This window comes from Podarcis bocagei (genome assembly GCF_964188305.1).
Source record: "Podarcis bocagei genome assembly, chromosome: 1".
NCBI lineage: Eukaryota > Metazoa > Chordata > Lepidosauria > Squamata > Lacertidae > Podarcis > Podarcis bocagei.
Window position 1 is genome coordinate 87,347,124 of NC_138125.1, and position 19,558 is coordinate 87,366,681.

General features: G+C 44.1%; 1 protein-coding gene across 4 annotated transcripts in view; it reads right to left on the reverse strand.

Moving 5' to 3' along the window:
• Positions 1-19,558, reverse strand: part of SLC4A3 (solute carrier family 4 member 3) — a 45,907-nt gene that overhangs the window by 13,522 nt on the left and 12,827 nt on the right. For 3 of the 4 annotated variants that reach the window (XM_081170196.1, XM_081170197.1, XM_081170195.1), the window contains 8 exons: positions 15,997-16,319; positions 14,965-15,125; positions 13,912-14,117; positions 3,724-3,875; positions 2,852-3,032; positions 1,950-2,085; positions 1,232-1,412; positions 286-385 (listed from right to left, as the gene is read on the reverse strand). In XM_081170196.1, the coding sequence (XP_081026322.1) occupies positions 286-385; positions 1,232-1,412; positions 1,950-2,085; positions 2,852-3,032; positions 3,724-3,875; positions 13,912-14,117; positions 14,965-15,125; positions 15,997-16,319 (1,440 nt within the window). Of the gene's footprint in view, positions 1-285; positions 386-1,231; positions 1,413-1,949; positions 2,086-2,851; positions 3,033-3,723; positions 3,876-13,911; positions 14,118-14,964; positions 15,126-15,677; positions 15,710-15,930; positions 16,320-19,558 lie in introns of those variants that run through there. The other variant, XM_081170198.1, reaches the window with a different exon arrangement.

Here is a 19,558-nt window from a genome sequence, read left to right on the forward strand (position 1 = left end):
ATTTTTTTGCCTTTGCCAAGACAGTTTTTAGCCAGGCATATGAAAGGTGAGTGGAGCCATATTACTTCTCCTACCCCATGGTGGGGTTTGAACCCCTCCCCACTTGGGCTGAGAGAGTATAGGTTAAGATGGCTGCTCCACCAGTGTAGCAGCAGCACCGAACCCCTGAACTCCCCATGAGACAATGCCTGCAAAAAGAAGAATGTTACTGTTGTTAAAACCACAGGTCTCCTGATGAGACCTGCTCAAGGCCTCAGTACTAGATTTTGGCTCAGGACTCCTTACCAACAAGCACTACAGTAGCCTCTGCATCATCGGGAATCTTCTCCATCAGCTTGAGATATTTGTGACGATGTCCCTCAGAGCTGTGAAGGTGCATGTTTTTCTGTCTCAACAACAAAGGTTCTCATTAGCCAGGGCTGCCTATGAAAACATTTACTCCCCACAGTGTTGGAGCGCCACTTGGCTCTCTAAATGAAAGGGCCATAAAAAGACAGGCTACATTCTGGTTGCTGAAGTCCAATAGTTTTCCTGCTGCTCTCTGTGATTCTAAATGCTCATTTAAGGCAAATTCAGAAATTGATTGTTTTGGCATACGTATGCTATAACATTCATTCACTCGCTTGCTTGCTTGCTTGCTTGCTTGCTTGCTTTGAAGTTGTTGTTTTTTACAATCAAGTGATATATATATATACGCCGTAATAAAAATGAAGAAAATTCAGAGAGTTCCTAAGAATTTTTTTTCTTTATTCCCCCCCCCCAAAAAAACTAGGTGTGTCCTCTGGGCCGGTGCGTCCTATGGGGCGAAAAATATGGTATTTCCCCCCACCTCTTGACCAATGCCACTTCTCTTACTTTTCCTTGTTCCTTCCCTGTGACCAGCAGAAATAAAGTAAGCTGTGGAAAACATTGAAATCTCTGCACCTTGCTTTGAATTCATTATTTCTTAGCAAGGCCCAGTTAGTAATGAAGGTCTCAGTGTTTTCTTTAGCTCACACAGAGATTTCACTCTACTTATCTTACTTTTCTGTGTATAAGACTAGGGTTTTTTTTACTAAAAAAAATGTTTAAAAGGGGGTAGTCTTATACACGGGGGCAATCTCTCCCCCATTTTCTTAATTTTAAGTCCCCCAAAATAGGGATCATCTTACACATGGGGGGGGGTGTTATACATGGAAAAATACGGTACTTTTCAGAACAATTCAGCTCTCCATGCCTGGTCCTCACTCACCTCTCTATAATCAGGGTCATGGATTCTGGGCTCTGTCATCTCAATGCGCTCTTCTCCCATCAATGGCATGCATGTGTCAACTGCATGGTTGTGGTGGTGATGGTGGTTTCCTACCATAGAGTTCATGCTGGAGTTGGATTGGTTCCGGGGAAAGAATACCTCCTTTTCATCATTAGGGTGGCTGAAGAAATAATGCGGATGTTAAAGGAACTACAGGACAGTGGCCAGCTTTCTTTGGCTAAAGTTTATTGCAGCTCAGAGCTTGACCAAAATGAAAATATGCCTTTCACATCATTTATTCCTGTTGTGTCCACAGCAACAAATCCCTGCTCATCTATTTCCCTGCTTCCGTATCCCCATTTTCCTGACCTTTATATACCCCAAAGTCTTGGTCTCCCTGCCCATATATATCTTAAGCTATGAGTTCCTTTCACCACCACAACTTCACTTAGAGATATCCATTTCACTGCCCCAAGACAGCCAACATCTTTATGTATCTCTAGTTCCTAAGAGGACCTCAGGAACCTCATCAGCTCCCCACGAAAAAAATTATCCTGTTCTCACCCAACTCCCTCTTGCCATTCCTGGTCTTTTTGTGCAGTCTTTTATGTATTTATACCACTGTTCACTCTTCCTTAATATTCAGCAGCTCTTCCACATGTGACCCTGCCACTCAAAGCCCAACCTGCTGTCTTTCTAATGCCAGCACATTACTTACCTGTGCTTGAGCAGCAGGGCCCTGAGCACATTGGCTCTGTCTTCAGCCTTGATCTGGTCTGATATTATCATGGTTTCTACCACGAGGTGAGCAATGCCAGGTAATGTTGTTTGCTCCAGGTCCAACAAAACAGCTCCTGGGATCAGGAAGACCAATAGGTTTAGGTCATGTAAGATCACTGAAGAGATTTATCAGGCACAAAGTATCTCAGACTGTTGTCTCCTATCATTTTTCCTGTGCAAAGGAAATTTTAGCTCATACCACTTTGCTTCTGACAGCAGTAACAGTGCTGTATCTCAATGACTCAGGGCATTATGTTGCTCACTCACAAAAATGTATCTGTATCCCACTGCATGGGATTTCACACATCACTTAATCTACCCAGAATCTCCCATGGAGTATTTCTCCCTCAACAGGACTTTCCCCCTCACCTTCCCATCCCACATCCTAAACCTGTTCTAGGGGCTCCCTCAACCATCCAGAGCAGATTTAGGGGGCATAGGGAGTGCACAGGAGGAGGAGGGGGGAAGTCCCATTGTGCGGGTGGACCTCATTCTTTGCACACAACAACTTAGTTGAATCCTGCCCTAAATCTTCAATTGGATCTGAACCTCTTGTGAGAAAAAGCAAACCTTTTCGGTGGCCTCCTTCTTAGCCCAAGACTTCAGTGTTGCACATTCAGCTGCGGGACCAGGCTGCCATGAATGATGGAAAAGATATCCTGGCAATCAGAAGACAACCCACAATTGTCTACCATTCTCTCTCTTTCCCTTGAGAGAGTCTGAATCATGAGAGATCTTGTTGATTTGTGTCTTTTGTTTGCAGGTTGGGATATAGCTTTTATCAAGGTCTTGTCAACATACATCTCAGGACAAAAGCCCAGCCCCACCTTGGTTACTCACCATGGGCAATAGTCTTCCTGAGCTCCAGAAGGCTGCGAAAGGACAGTGAAGCCACATGAGGCTTCCCCCATCGTGCTGTGTCCTCCTCCACATCCTCCTCAAATTTGATCCAGCGCGCTGTCTCCTTCCAGTGCATGTCCTGGTTCTTCTCCACCACTAATTCATTCAACTCCACAAATACCTGTCAGAGGAAAGAAAGGGAACTGAACTGCAGCTGCTTCCTCTGTCCAAGTTCTTTCATGAGAATAGCCTACCTAGCACCTATTGCTGTCGTGGGGTGGTGCTCTTTAGCTCTGTCCTCTTAGCACCAGAAATCCCTGCTGATAACAGAATGCTTAAGACCTGCTATGAGAGAATAGAGATAACTTCAGTGGAAATATGTGCCTGCCTTCATCCTGTGAATCTGATACAGCCTATGGGCCAAGAGTACACAAAGAATATTACTGGAGCAGGTCTAGATTCATATTATCTCAACTGTCTCTAAAGATTTAGGGCTCATCCACACTTCTGCTTTCCCTCAGGGAAAATTACTTGGACCTGTGCTTTCTAGGCATGGCACAAGCAGAAAATGTGGGTGAGCCCTTAGTTTCCCCTTCCAGGCCAGCCATTTCTCCTCTTGAAATAGGGCATCTTGTATCAAGAGAGACCCAAAGAGCACAGATTAGGATAAGACTACTTACCTATACTTACCTACTTGCCATGAACTCTGTAGACACTGCTTCAGCCTCACTTTTGGGTAACACAGTCTTATAATGACTATAATTACTGCCTCTGTGGGAAACAATTCACCAACAGGCAACATGGCCAGCACCTGACTGAAGCTACCAATTTTGCCTGTAGATTGTAAGGTCTCCACAAGGCAGGGCCATTACCTCGTGGGGCTTCCTGTCAAGCTTCTTCTTCTTCTTCTTCTTCTTGACAGACTGTGAAGTCAAAGACTTTTTGCTGCTTCTGGTAGTCTGGCTCCGGGAGGGTTTCTTCACCAGATGTCTTCTTACTCCTGGATTATCTTCAAAACGGTGGCCTAGAAAAAAGGCAGGGCAGGAGAAAGGGCAAGCAGAAGAATGAAGAGAAAAGCAACTTGTCCTTCTGTAGCCAGGGTTGTCTGTATGCCATGACTACAACCATGGGAGCATAGTCAGAAATCCGAGCAGCTCAGCTTTCAGCCCCATGTTTCTAGCCCTAAGAGATGGGTAAGCCATACTAGGTGAAAACTTGGCAGTCAGAAGAGGGATGAGCAAAATTTCTGCTAGCTCAGGCTGGGGCATGGAGGCAGCGTTCTGCATAGCTCCTTCCTTCCCCAGCATGTCTATAAGAAACAGAATGAAAAATGAGCCTATTCATTTTAATTTGCTTAACACAAAACACAGAATTAAGCTTTTCTCAGTACACAGCTTGGATAACCTGGGTATGGACTAGGGGTGTTATGGTTCCTTTTTAAAGTAGAGCATACACAGCCCCTCGCTTTTCAGGATTCTGTGGTCTCAAGGTAGCTATGAAAATGTCCCACAAGGAGCCAGGCCATTGATCTATCTTGATCAGTACTGTTTACTCCAAAAGGCAGCAGCTCTCCAGCCCTTCTACCCAAGATGCTTCTAACAGGAGACGCTGGATGCTGAACCTGGGGTTTTCTGCATGCAAAACAAATGCTCTACCACTGAGCAATGGCCCCTCTCTGTCCTTGTCTTACTCTACATTCTGACTGTGAAGCGTTTGCAACACAGCCAGGAAACAGAGGCTTTATTCCCACACATTTGTCCCTGAACACTCTTCCTGAGCAGGTGCAGGTGCTTATGCAATAGATCTCTATCTCAAGAGAGGCACAGATGACTACTGTGATATACTCCATGAAGCATGGCAAAACCTCTGCTCAGCTACAATTTGTTTTGCTGTTTGTTTTCTGGGAGCTGCAGGAACAATGCCAAGGCAGTGGGGGCACATAATGTGCTTATCTGTGGCTGCCAGGGAGCGGGGAGAAGGTTTTTCAGGGCTTTGTAAGTGACAGTATAGGAATGGAATTTTATTGTATCACAGGTATACAGGCACACCCTTTATTATTTTATCTATTACATTTTTTATCATCATCTTCTCCAAGAAGCTCTGGCAGTACACAGTATTCTCCTGCTCCCATTTTATCCTCACCACAACCTTGTGAGGCAGATTAGGCAGTGAGTGACTGCCCCGTGGTCACCTAGTGAGCTTTGTAGCTGAGTTGGCGTTTGAACCTGGATCGTCCTAGTCCTAGCCCAACACTGTATCAGGCTGACTCTCCCCACAGCAAACATTTTGACATCTGATTGTCATGCTTTTGAATATTATAATTTGCCCCCTCTGATCAGCATGTTTTTGGAAAACAGTCCACATTTTAGAAGAACTAAATATTCACATACATATGTTTGCTATTTGAATATTATCACATAGTGATAAGATCATTCATATAACTGCATAGTTTAGAATACACAAGGCTGAACTTGGTTTCACAAGATGAGATGTTACAGAACAAACTTTATTCTGTTTTGCTTTGTGGTACCCTCACATAAATAAATAAAATACCTAGGGCGTAATCTATCAAAAGTTAAGAATGCAAAAGCCCTGCAGCATGAGGCCAAAGGCCCACCTAATCCAGCATCCTGCTCTCGGGGGGGGGGGGTCTGCCAGATGCCTATGGGAAACCCACAACATGAGCTCTCTCACCATACATGCTCCCCAGCAAATGGTACCGAAAGGCATGCCAATACTGAAGACAGTACACAGTGATCATAACTAGTAGCCACTGATAGCCTCGTCATTAATTTACCTAAACCCTGTCCACGTTGGATGGCAGCAAATTCCACAGGATAGCTATGTGAATTCCACAGGATGGCTCCATCTACTTTGAGATGGAGAGAAAAACTTTTCTGCATCCACCTTCGCCTCACCATGACTATACCTCTATCATATTCCCTATTACTTACCTTTTCTCCAACTAAAAAGCCTCAAATGTAACCTCCCCTCCAAAGGTAGTTCTTCATCACTGCTCCCCCCTCCTTGATCACTTGGTTATCTTTTTCTGCTCTTTTTGCAGCTCTATAACATCCTTTTTTGAGGTGAGGTGACTAGAGTATACAGTACTCCAGCTGCAGTTGCACCACAGAGTATTGTAACAGCATTATCAAACTGGTAGTTTCATTTTCAATCTCTTTCCTAATGATCTCAAACATGGAATTGCCTTTTTTTCCAGCTGCTGCACATTGGGCTGCCATTTTAATTGAGCTCTGCACCGTGACCTCGGGATCTCTTTTCTGGTTAGTCACTGTCAGTTCAGACCCTAGAAGTTAGGGTGGGGGAAATAGCCTAATGTGCATCACTTGACGCTTGCTGAAATTAAGCCTCATTTGCTATTTTACCCATGTCCAGTGTGGAGCTTTTGGAGCTCCTCACAACTCCTTTTTGCTTTTACCACCCTGGACAATTTGGTGTCACCACACTCTTCATTCCAGATCATTTATGAACAAGTTAAAAAGCAACTTTTTCTGCCTTTCTGTTCTCCCACATCAAAAAGCAGGCAGTGTTTAAGGTAGTGTCTGCCAATGTCTAGACAGGCCTTGGGAGCTAATGCCAGAGCAGACATTCTCATGCCATCGGTTCAAATGCTATAGTTGAGGGCTTCTCTGACCTAAAATGGGGGCTGTGGTGTGGTCTCTCTCAGAAAACAGCTGAGAGGGGTTGATTAAGTTAATGGTTCATGCCAAGGGCAACTGTTCAGGGGTTCTCATTTTTCCCCAACAGCAGTGGAATTACTGAAAGGTAGCATAAATTATGAGCAATACAGCACTTCTGGACAGTATTGCCCAAGTGTTCTCAAGATAGTTCAGCTATCCATGCCCTCTTTCTATTCTTCATCTACTTTTAATAAATCTTGGGAGTATGAAATGCAGTAGAATCATAGAGTTGGAAGGGACCCCAAGGGTCATGTAGTCCCAACAGCTTGCAATACAGGAATCTCAGCTAAAGCATCCATGACAGATGGTCATCCAACCTCTGCATAAAAACTTCCAAGGAAGAAGAGTCCACCACCTCTCATGGGAGTCTGTTCCACTGTCAGACAGCTTACTATCAGAAAGCTCTTCCTGATGTTGTGTCTCCTTTCTTGTAATTTAACATTTATTTATTTATATATTGCATTAGCCATGTGGCCATAGCATGATATACATTAAAATAACAACATAAAATGGGGTTGGGGAGGTAAAGGTAGATATCGTCCTGGGCGATTACTTAGAGAAAGAAAAAAAAAACTGCTGAGGCTGGAGGAGGACCGTTAAAGGGTCCTTCGGCTCCTCAGATTTGTCCTAACTCGATTGTCCTTGTACAATAAGGCTACTTGGAATTTCGTTCGATTGTGCGGTGTGTCGCCTGCAGCTGTGGTGTTAAGGAAAAAGTTAGTGCCGCTTTCCTCTTCATCACACTAAGCAGGAAGTTAGCTGTCATCTCGGTAATCCAACAATCAGAATCCTGCAAAAAGAGGGACACTATCCAAGGCTGGATTGGGAGATGGAATTTATTCACGAGGGGAGTTAAAAACCGAGATCTTTCATCTGTCCAGTTGGGACAGAAGAGCATTACATGTTCCATAGTCTCTAGGGACGTGTCATTACAGGTGCATGTTCTATTTGCGATGGGAACTCTGGAATAACGACCCGAGAGAACTGCTGTAGGAAAACAGTTGAGACGGGCACAGGTAAATTTCTTGTAATTTGAATTGATTGGTTCAGGTCCCAGCCTCTGGAGCAGGAGAAAGCAAGCTTGTTCCACGTGACAGTCCTTTAGATTTTTGAAGATGGTCATCTTATCTCCTCTCAGTCTCCTCTGCAATGCTAGGATTCACTCCCCTGTTCCACATTCTCATGGGAAGGACCATTTTACAGCCTGACACCTTGGAAATCTGGGTCACTAACACTGCAATTCTATGCACGCTTACCTCAGTGTAAGTTCCATTGAACTCAATGAAGCTTGCTTCTGAGTAGACATATACAAATTGCACTGTAAATTAAATATAAACAAAATCTATACATTGCCGGAGGGATTTTCCTCCCACTGGCTGTGCGCCTGATTTGAGGCCTGTTGACAGCTGGATACCACACCATCCCATTTACAGCTACATAAGAGTGACAAAAACCAATAAGTGCTCATCAATACTAATGCACTCTAGCTGCTTGGAGCTGCTATTCTGGGGTCATATTATATGTAGTGCTCATAATTTCAATAGGCAAGTTGTACAGTTCATCTGGAGACAGAAATAACATCTGAGGGCAAATATATGTGCAATACAGGTGTATAACTCGTGTACTTTGTAAAATGTATAAAGCATGTCAGGTGCGATTGTTTGACTATTATAAACATAGAGAATAATATTAGCCTACTCACATGTCAGTCACATACATCTGTGTCCCCCTCCCATGCCTGACATCCCCTTGGAGAGGGATTAAGCAGTGCAGACAGAAGTCAAGTTTGGTGCTTCAAGAACAAACAGATCTGATGTGGGAGGTCCATAATAAGATCTCCTGTCTTCTTAAAAAAAATATTAAATGGCATGTGGTAGCTGCAATTCTGACTGCAGCAGTCTCTTCCCCCAGTGCTGTTTTATTGATGTAAAACCTTTCTGCCCTTAGCACCACATGGGAAAAGTACATGTATCTGTATGGTGCCTATATTCCGCCCCCTCAAAAGGGCCGATAGCAGCTTTAAATTGTAGGATTTAGACATGCCCTAAATCAGCCAGAACTCCAATGAGCAGCATAGAAAACATTTCTCCTGTACGTCCCAAGATCAGAGCTGCTCACTTATTTCTCTCACTATGTATTCATGATGGAAATTGACCTGGGAGGCTGTGGGCCCCAAAGGAAAGTCTTTGGATAAATAAACACTGCAAGCCCCCACTCTGCTTCTCAGCCTGGGCTGACTCAATTCTAGCAAGTACGCTATGTGGTTCTGTCCAGCACTGATAATAGGAACTCCTGGGTGATAAATTAAGACCCAGGGTTTTATGTGCCACAATATGGTTTTAGTGCATATGAGTAGGATTACAAGATGTGTGTTTCACTGTGAGTGTGTCTTCAGTAGAATCAGCATATGTTGCACTTTATAATATATGTTATAACATTATGCTCATATATCAGGATAAACAGCTTTATGATTTCTTCTTGTGAATGTAACATCCCATGCCAACTCTGATTTGGTTTGGTTTAGTTTTATGTGCTTGTCTCGTGACAGTTTATTTTGTTACTTGGGTTATATGGATAAAAATCAACGAAAATAGTTTTTTTAAAAAAGAACAACATGACGCTCGTGTAACTGTAACCAAAAGCCGTATTTCTAGAAAATACAAATTACAACCTAGAATCAAACTGCAAAATCATGAGCACAACTATTTGTGTATGAATGAGGAAGTATACACTGTCATTGAATGTCTTCAGCCTCCCATCCTTTGTAGATTTGTACAGATAGACTCCATACCAAAATAACATAAATGCCTGAAAGTTTGTTTATGGGATAGGGCAAGGTATAACTTCCCTGTGCTCTGTATCTACCCAGGGGTAGACAGGATGACCAGATGCAAAGAAGGACAACAGTTCTGTACCTTTAATAATTCTGTAGAAGGATTTTTTTTTTTTTTTTGGTTACTTGTCACACAGGGATGAGATTGTCTGCTATTAAAGGTCCTGACCTCTTTTGAACCTGGTCACCCAATCAAGACTAGACTCTAAGCAAAGTTGAGATCAGGTTGTGTGAGGGAATGTGCATATGTGCGCGTATAAGTCTCAGCAGGTACTTACGGGTGGGGTCCAAGTTAGGGTAGCCCAAGTGGTTCTGGATGGCCTCCCATAGGTCATAGTCTTCAAAGTTGAGCGCAAACTCCTCAAAGTCCTCATAGCCAAAAGAGTTACCGACACAGATGGCTATCCCTACTTCTGAGCTGTCTCCTACTCCTGTCTCCTTCACTGCATCCTCTCTGTCTGGAACAGCCATTGCTATGTCCTTAAGAAGGTGGGAGTCGAGGGGCATGTGATAATCACAACATTGGCAAGGAGCAGGACTTAGCAGGTGGACCCTTTTTCTGACTGAAGCTCTTCAGGCAGCACACAATCCAGGAAGCTGCTAGGTCCAGTATTCAGGATTTCTTCTGACAGGATTTGAGAGGAAATGCCAGCATACGTCATCTAGGCAAGTGAAAAGTGTAAAGACTTCCCCTGCTTGCTTGGAGTCCAAAGGAGCATATATGTATCCTTGCTCGCTGCCACAGCTCAGTAGGAAGTTTGCTGCAGGAGATCCAATACATGTGCTGCTGGAAGAGGTTCCTTGGCTTGTGGCACTGCCTGTTGTGTCCCCCCCACACTCTTTTGGTGTCTCCTCCCACTGAAGCCTGGAAAGCAGCCTATTGGCTTTTCTGTGTCCTGGGGCTCAGAGCTGGCATTTCCATGACGTATCTTCTGTGCTCTCACATAGAAAGAACCAGCATATGGGGAGGGACATGGCATAGAGCACAGCCCATACATGCACATGTACATAAACTGAATCCTAATGCCTTTGAAACTTTTCGGCAATTGCAACAACACTAGACCCTCTGAGCAGGAAACTGGATCTAATGTGGCCACTCCCTTCAGGAGATAAAATGCATAGATCTCTCAGAAGACAAAAGGTTGCTGATAACTCTGAGCCAAGAAAGTCAGTAGGGAAAATAAAAGTCCTGGGAAGATACAGGGCCTGCCTGACCATCTCAGAATTCCATCCAGTCAATTATGGATGGACAGCATCTTAAGACATAAACTCATAAATCAAAACTGAGCCCTTGGCAACAGAAGACCACATCTAGACTGGCCAGAGCTATAAAGGAAGTTAAGTATTTCAAGACTTTTTCTCTAGTGCACTAAGGCCTAGAGAATCCTCACCAGTGGATTCCGAATACAGTGCTGGGAGTGTAGGTATGAACTAAGCTGAAGAATGAATGGCAAAGTTCCATGTAGACACTGAACATGTATTTTTCTGGCCCTAGTGATTACAGTGGTGTTTCCTTAAAGTACTGTTGAAAGAAACAACTCAGAAATTATTTGCCCTGGTAGTTTTGGGCTGGCAAGAGGATATAGTAGATATTACAGAACTATTGCCATTGACCATTGACCCACCTCACCCTGGTATGAACAGGATATTATGCAGGAATCAAACCCTGAAAAGGAAGTGGATTTGTAAACAAGAGTTATAAGGGAACCTTGTTTGATTTAACTATGATTTGTGTCAGCACACAATAATGCAAACCATGTTTAATATGGGGACAGGAAAGGAGGGGGAAGGAAGGGGAAATTATTCCCAGAGTGGAGAAGAAATGTGGAAGGGGTTCTAAACACTTGATTTTGGGGAGATAAAGTTGGGAGCCTGACACACTGCACTATCTGTGTAAGGGCCAAACTACACATGATGCTAAATGTATCTTTGCATTTAACATGTAATGATTATCCCATCCAGCCCTGAGAGGAAATGTAACCATTTTCTTCCCTGCTGTGGTCCTGAGAAAAAGCCCTTTTCTAAAAATGCTATTTGCATCAGCAGTCACAGATAGATGCCTAGTCGGCTTAATTCAGATGATTCATATCCATCAATCTCCCCACACAACCTATTTCAGTCTGCTTCCTTCCTGGCTTTGGGCCAGACTTGTCAAAAGCAAGCACCCAACTTCACCTTTGCAGAGGTAATGGCAGTGCTTGGCACTCACAGGGAAGGATCTGTGGGTGGAAGAAAGCAGTGTTCAGACCATCCCTTGTCTGCTGATTATCCTCTGAAAATGCCCCTAGGTAGCTACCCTCACCCCCCAATTAGACTAGTTTCCAGTTTCCAGTTTTTAGCTCCAGGGAAGGGAATTAATCAGTCCAAGGGAAGGACACTTCCAGGGGAGAATCAGCAGGTGGAAGGCTGCACGCTCCCATCCTGCCTGCTGATTCACCCCCGGAAATGCCCCCCCCCCACTCCCCACATTAGTGTTATTTTGAGAATTCTGTGTTTCCCTTGCAAGTTCTAGTTTGACCCCTCCATGCCTGAATAATTTGACAAGAGTCTTTACCAGATCTTGCTCTCCTGCTTCCCTGCCATTTACTCATTCCTTGTGGCATTTGTGTTACATATGAATGTTGTTAACATGAGATACATCACCGAAGAAAAACTAGGTTTTACATTCATATCATACATTTTCAGCACAAATTTATTTAAGCCTCACAGCTAAGGGTATCCTACGAGTTAATTTCAAAATATAAGCTAAGTTCCCATTATTTTATTTCAGCGCAGTTCTTTTTCTTACCTCTATTCCAGACTCGCACACCTTATATTCCTTTCAGTAAAGTCATTGCACATTTTAAATAAACCTTTAAGGCAGTGTTTATGCACTGAGACTATCTAATGACTTACAGCAACATTTAGGATATTTTTGACATATTCAGGAGGGCCTGAATAGAGAGACTTTTTCTTCCTTTCCTATAATACTTGAACTTGGGGGCAGTAGTGGAAGGCATGGCAGGGTGGCAGCACTCGCCTGACTTCCCAATAGCTGAGTCCCTGCTGCTTACCAGGAAGGAGAGGGGGAGGGGGAAGAAGTCCAGCAAAGCACAAATCTACTGATGGAGCTAATCTGCCACTCCTGCCAGTATGTTTGCACTGTGCTGAATTTCCTACTGCTCCCCCACTCCCCTCCTTTCCCATTTAGCAGCAGCAACTCAGCTGTTTGGAGGTCAGGTGAGCATCACTGCCCAACCACACTGTCTGCTATTGCCTAGAGATCGTCCAAGGAAACTGAATAGTGGGGGATTCCAGACAGACAAAATGAATTACTTATTCACACATCACATATGGAATTTGCTACCACAAAATGTGGGAATGGCCACCAATTTGGACAAGCTTTAAAAATTATTTAGACAAATTCATGGAGGGCAAGGCTATTACAGGCTGCTAGTCATGATACTACCTTCTGAAGCAAAGGCAGCATGCCTCTGAATATCAGTTACTGGAGAACAGTGGGAAAGGGCTTTTGTGGGTTTTCCATAGGCATCTCGTTCATCCCTCTGAAAAACAGGTTGCTAGACAACATAGGCCTTTGAGCTGATCCAACAGAGCTGCTTTTTTGTTCTTAGGACCTGGGCTTAAAGCAGGCATAGGCAACCTTGGCCCTCCAGATGTTTTGGGACCAGATGTTTTTGGGCCAAGATTGCCTATGCCTGGCTTAAAGTGTGCCTATTTCTGCCTGGAAGATGGAGGCAGTTCTGACGGTAGCTGAAGAGGAATTATTTTTGTGTGGCTTGGGTAAACAATTTGACACTAGAATAGGTGCAAGTAGGACTTCTTTGTGCTGATCTGAGAGAGTAGAGGGCTCAGTTGGGGTCTAGGGAACCAGTTAGGTTTTTAGCTCTTCATAAAAAAGGTGGTCAGAGGAGGTACAAACAGTGCTTGGCAGAATCATGACGGGTGGACAGAGAAAACAGGAACAATTATTCTCTGCTTACAATCCTATGCACATTTACTTAAGAGATACTTAAGTCCCATTGAACTCAGGGGCTTATTTCTGAGTAAATATGTGGAGGATTGGATCATAAACCTTCGCAAATACAAAAGCTTGTGGTTATTGATCAATACAGAGAAACAGTAGGCTTAAAGACAAACAAAGAACCAGTTCTTCACACAATGCATAATTAACCTATGGAAACCGTTGCTAGAAGATATTATAATAGCCATTAATATCAATGAGCATGCAGTGATAGCCAAAAACACAACCTCTTTTAGAGGCGGTATCCATCTAAGTACTTAATATAAGAGGGATAAACAAAAGGTACATATACCTTCATTGTGTCTTTCTTGTGAAAGCTACTGCGCAATCTACTTGCCCACTTTTAGTACAAAGGGCTATTGTTCTATGCAGCATAGCAATATTTATGCATTTATAAGCCTCCCATATTCATTCAAGTGCTGCACTAGGAGAGAATCTTGGCAGATAGACACCATCACTATCACCCCCACCCCCATCACCAGGGACCCAATCGGAACCTCACTTTTCATATCATCAAGGTCAGCAGAAGCCAGCATCTGAGCCTCAGCTTCATCTGTGGGAATTCGCTGGTAGGTGGCACTCTCCATGGCGGTCATGCTGCCGATACACACCCTCTCCTTCAGGTCGTAGCTTGCCCGTTGCCCACTTGGCACCTGACTCCAAAGTTTGCGCTTGTCCCAAACTCTGTTATCTTTATATCCAGGGAAACTGTGGAGACCAGCAACAGAGGGTGTGATGTTGGCACAGGCATTGCAATAGGAAAAGTTGTTTCTATAAAAGGAGACAAGCCAGGGAACGAGACTGGCTACGTACTTTTGATCTCTCCTAAACAATCCTGGAAGCAAGGGAGAATGTTGCCTCAGCAGAAACAAGCTATTTCCTAGTGGGAAGGATGAACCCTGCAAACGAAGCCTCTCCATCCAATTGATGGAGTATCTTGTTACATCAGAGCTGGTAGCTCTGATGTTCCTTTTTTAGAATTGCACTTCTAAAAACCAAAGCTGCTCAAAGTTTGCTTGGAAAGCAGGTCTTCTGTCTGGGAAAACTGATCTCTAATCTCAGGTGCATGAAGGCCTGTTGTGATGATTGTTAACAATCACATTTGTATCATGTTCTTCAAAGAGCTCATGGGGGTTATTCCATAATATCCTCACAACATACCCTCAGTGATAGGACAATCTGAGATAGTGACTGGGCCAAGGTCACCCAGAGGGCTTCAAGGCAAAGCAGAGATTTGAGCTTATATCTTCCTAATTCAAGCCCAGAAGCATATAGCACACTGATGGCATGACACATGTTTCTCAGTTATGAAAAGAAAGATCCACACTCCCTAGCTATTTACAAATTCCAGGACTGAACTTGGAAATTGGAAATAGGTTCTAGAACTAAACTTGGATTACATGTGACTCAAATTAAGCCCAGTCCCACCTGTGTTGGGTCTTCAGAATAATATTTTGGTCATGAATTGGGTACATACAAGCACCTTTCTTTCACTACCCACAACATCTGCATCCCATCTGAAGCTCAAACCATGTAAAGAGCTGAGCCCTCTTACCTTTTGGAAGAAATAGGTCCCTTCTCTGGCAGCAGATCGGAGAGATAAGGGAGTGGAGAGAGGTGACTGCATTCCTCTGCCACATGAAATGGCAAAGGGCATGGGCTGCCACAGGCTTTCTCCTCCTCCTCCTCTTCCTCCTCATCACTCCCAATGATAAACTGTAATGAAGCAAAGCAAAGAGCATATCTGGCACAGCAGTCAGGAAGCCTGGGAAATGCCACTCCTATTGCCCTGGCTAAGACTGACAAAAAGAAGGAAGGCTGTGAGTCTTTATCATTTGGAAAACTGCCACCCCCCCATTCCACCCCCCATATGCATCATACTATCCAGCTGTTTCATACTACAGTGGTACCTTGCTATATGAACTTAATCCGTTCCGGAAGTCTGTTCTTAAACCAAAGCGTTCTTAAACCAAGGTGTGCTTTCCCATAGCAGCAGGGGACTCAATTTACAAATAGAACACACTCAATGGGAAGCGAAACATGTTCTTATTCCAAGGCAAAGTTCACAAACCAAAACTACTTCTTCCAGGTTTGCAGCGTTCTTAATCCAAGAATAAACTAAGCTGTTCTTAAACCAAAGTACCACTGTATGTGATTATTCCATCAGTCTTTAACAGATAATGCACATGCACACAATCACATACAATCAGGTTTGGCCCCAAAAATTTTGCTGCCTATGGCAGAACAACAAATGACACACACACATACCCAAGTCGAGGCTGGCCAAGTTCTTTTGGCGTCTGAAACAGAAAAGGTCAAAAGCACCTCACTCTAGAAATAAATACACAAAAATACATGAAATAACTAACACTTTGCTATCTTTTCATGATGCTAAAAACCTGCCTGAGGTAACACCCACACTCTGACTAATGGTCGGGTCAGCCAGCACTACAAAATATCTGCACTGCCTCATTGTAACACAGGGGGTACTGGAAATCTTTCAACCTTGTTTCCACCGTACCTAATTCTTGTATATGCATCTCCAAGCCCATGGCCCTTGTTGCTGTGTGAGCAGGAAATCTCTCACCTCAATGCTTCCTTCTGCCAGCCCTGCTTTTGGTTTGCCATGAGACTCTCCTTTGGGAGAGGCTTCAAGGTCAGACTCTGCCGAGGCATCCTTCTCTAGAACCTCCTCCCCTTCAGATTCTGCTTCCTCTTCTTCCTCCTCCTCTTCTTCCTCTTCCTCCACCTCCTGGATGGTGGGGGTGACATCAGAGGGAGGTACAGAGGTCTTTCTTGGTTTCTTCTTTTTCTTCTTCTTTCTGTCAGAGTGGGGAAGCCTCTTCTTGTAGGGGAGAGGCAGGTGGGTGGAGAGGGGGTGATGGATGTGGTGGGATGTCTGGCGATGGACTGTGGGAAAGAAACAGAGGGAGGGATTGCATCATGGAGAGAGGGCAGGAAAGCATCCTGCAGGGAATGGCAAACAGGGATTGGGGAAGAAAAGGCAGAAAACACCTACACTCTATTTTAGCAAGCTTTTCTTGTCCCTGCTAGGATTCCCACTGCAACACACCCAAAGAACTCAGGAAGCTGAGTCAGACCACTGGTCCATCTAGCTCAGTACTGTCTATATTGACTGGCAGTGACTCTGCAGATCTAGCTGGAGATGCTGAGGATTGAATATGGGACCTAGTGTATGCAAAGCATGTGCTTTACCACTGAGCAATGCCCCCCCTCCAGCAACACAGCCATTTCTTTCTCAGTCACTGTAAGAAAGAAACTACAGCATCTGCTTCATATGGTTTAAACTTTCTAAGAGGTAAAGGCAAAGGACCCCTGGATGGTTAAGTCCAGTCAAAGGTGACTGTGGGGTGCGGCACTCATCTCACTTTTCAGGCCGAGAGAGCTAGCATTCATGGGGGTAGACAGGATTTTTGTTAAGGAGGACAGGACTTTGTTAGGGGTGCAGGACTTTTGCAAGTGGGGGCAGAACCAATGTGATTGGTCAGTTAGTTAAATATTTTGATTGTTTTACTTGATCTAGGGGAGACAGCTGCCCCCCTTGGCATTTGTCCACAGACAGCTTTCCGAGTCATGTGGCCAGCATAACTAAACCGCTACTAGTGTACAGGACACCGTGATGAGTGCCAGTGCACACGGAAACCGCTGTTTACCACCACAGCAGTACCTATTTATCTATTTGCACTATTTATCTACTTACACTGGTGTGCTTTCGAACTGCAAGGTTGGCAGAAGCCAGGACAGAGCAATGGGAGCTCACCACCATCACACAGATTCAAACCACTGACCTTCTGATTGGCAAGCCCAAGAGGCTCAGTGGTTTAGACCACAGCGCTCCGGCATCCCTTTCTAAGAGAAAGGCACCCCAAAAATATCTCAGAATTGCAATACTGAGGCCAATACTCAGTTCCTGTTGCCTCCATGATACAGCATTTCCACAGTTCTCTCTCTCTCTCTCTCTCTCTCTCTCTCTCTCTCTCTCTCTCTCTCTGTGTGTGTGTGTGTCTTCCCAGCAAATATAATATGCTCTCTAAGCAGTGGACCTCACAGATTAGCCATTCTCTGTCTTTAACATGGAAAGTGATTTGAAAATGAAATCAGACATAAATCAGTAAACTGCAGTTATCAGAAAGCCACTCCATCCTGCTTGGATTCAGTATTTCCCCTCAATCTAACTTTGCAAAACTGTGTAACTCTATCTCAACCATTAAGCATTACCAGGATCTATTTTAAGAAAAAGAACAAAATTGAGTCAGGATCAGCTTTACCACAACATGGCTGTAGGTGGCAGCCTAGGGCAAGACTTTTGCTAAAGCAACAGATGAATGCTATATAAAGGGGCAAAAACAACAAATTTCACTTCACTGAGTAAGTAACAGCAGCAGCCCAATGGAATCTAGAAACTACAGCCAGTTGCGTAGCGTGGGGGTGCAGGGGGTGCTGGCCGCACCGGGCGCAACTTCTAGGGGGGGGCACGCTCACACTCACAGCTCTCTGCCCCTACCTGGCTCACTCGGGTTAGGGGGCGCAAATTACTTGCCTTGCCCTGGGTGCTGACAACCCACGCTACGCCACTGACTACAGCTTACTAGCACAGTGAAGAGGCAGGGACTCCAACTAGTCCTGGATGTGAGGATTTCACTGCTTCATCTAGGGTAGCCACTTACACATTGTCAAAAAAGATGAAACATATCACCCTAAAGAGAAGAGGGCAGAGATTTATACGAAGAAGAAGAAGAAGAGGAGGAGTAGTAGTAGTTTGGATTTGATATCCCGCCTTTCACTCCCTTTAAGGAGTCTCAAAGCGGCTAACGTTCTCCTTTCCCTTCCTCCCCCACAACAAACACTCTGTGAGGTGAGTGGGGCTGAGAGACTTCAAAGAAGTGTGACTGGCTCAAGGTCACCCAGCAGCTGCATGTAGAGATAAATTATTTGTGGGTGGTCATAGAATCATTTAAGCAGAAGTACAATAGATTTCACCATAGTGGGAAGACGTGGGCAAGGTGAACTGCATGCTTGCAGTCTACTGAGCAGGTGTTAACTGGTGATGGGCAACTTCAAGGCCCTGCTCTCCATGGCTGCAAGGCTCAGAAGAGTTCCAGAATATCTTTTAAGGAACCAGTAGGAGATAGCTTTCATTATTTGTCTAGGATGCTCAACTTTCTACCAGGCAAATTACACTTTACACACAAATACAAATCACAAAGTCATAATCATTTTATTATTAATTAAAAACCATTCCCAGGAAGCCACAAATTTGCCTGGAGGAGTGATGAGAAAGGGGTGCTTAATCTTTCCCACTAGCCATTTTCCAATCAAGCTGCTTCCCCCCCCCCCATGGGGAAAAAAGATAAATGAATCAGGGAAAAACAGCAGGAGAGAAAAAGTTAAAAAAATACCCTCTCCTCCGCACCAGTTCTATCAAATCTGCAGCCTCTTTTCATTTTTAAAAAACTTGTTTTTCATTTTTTTAAAAAAATGACACCATTGTGTCATGGCCCACATTTATGTGTAATATGTTGTTTTCCCCTTAGATGTGGTTTGATGAGGATGAGGGGGCTGCCTTCAGAGTGAAGCTATGCTTATAAAGAAGAGATACTTTGTGAAAGAATAATCTAGATTGTTCTTGTTCCTGAGCTCAGCTGTGGCTTTGCCTGTGCATTACTCTCTGGAGTACTACTCTCCCTAATGTAGTTAGTTGTCCAAAGTCAGACCTGCTTTGTAAGATATTCCAGCAGAGTTCATGACTGTAATAGTGGAAGCATCCACATGAATGAGCACTGCTGAGTAGCCCCAAATACAAAGAAATCATCAGATGTCAGTGAAACAATCCAAGAAACAATACTGATGTTTCCCTCAAAACAGCAGTGCACCATACAACTCACCATCCAAAGCTGCCATCTTGCTTCCATCAGTCTAACTCTGTAAGTAAGAAACAACCCTGAATTTTACCAGTTCTTTTTAGCATTCACTTTGCCTCCCTTTTGTCAGTAAGCCATAGTTTCTGGATCTGAATCAGTAGTGGTTATTACTCAGGCTATGTGGTCTAAACAACGGGTTGTGCCACAAGTAGGAAGCTTGAACTTCTTACAAGCCAAACAACAACAACTTCTCAAAGACTATTGTGT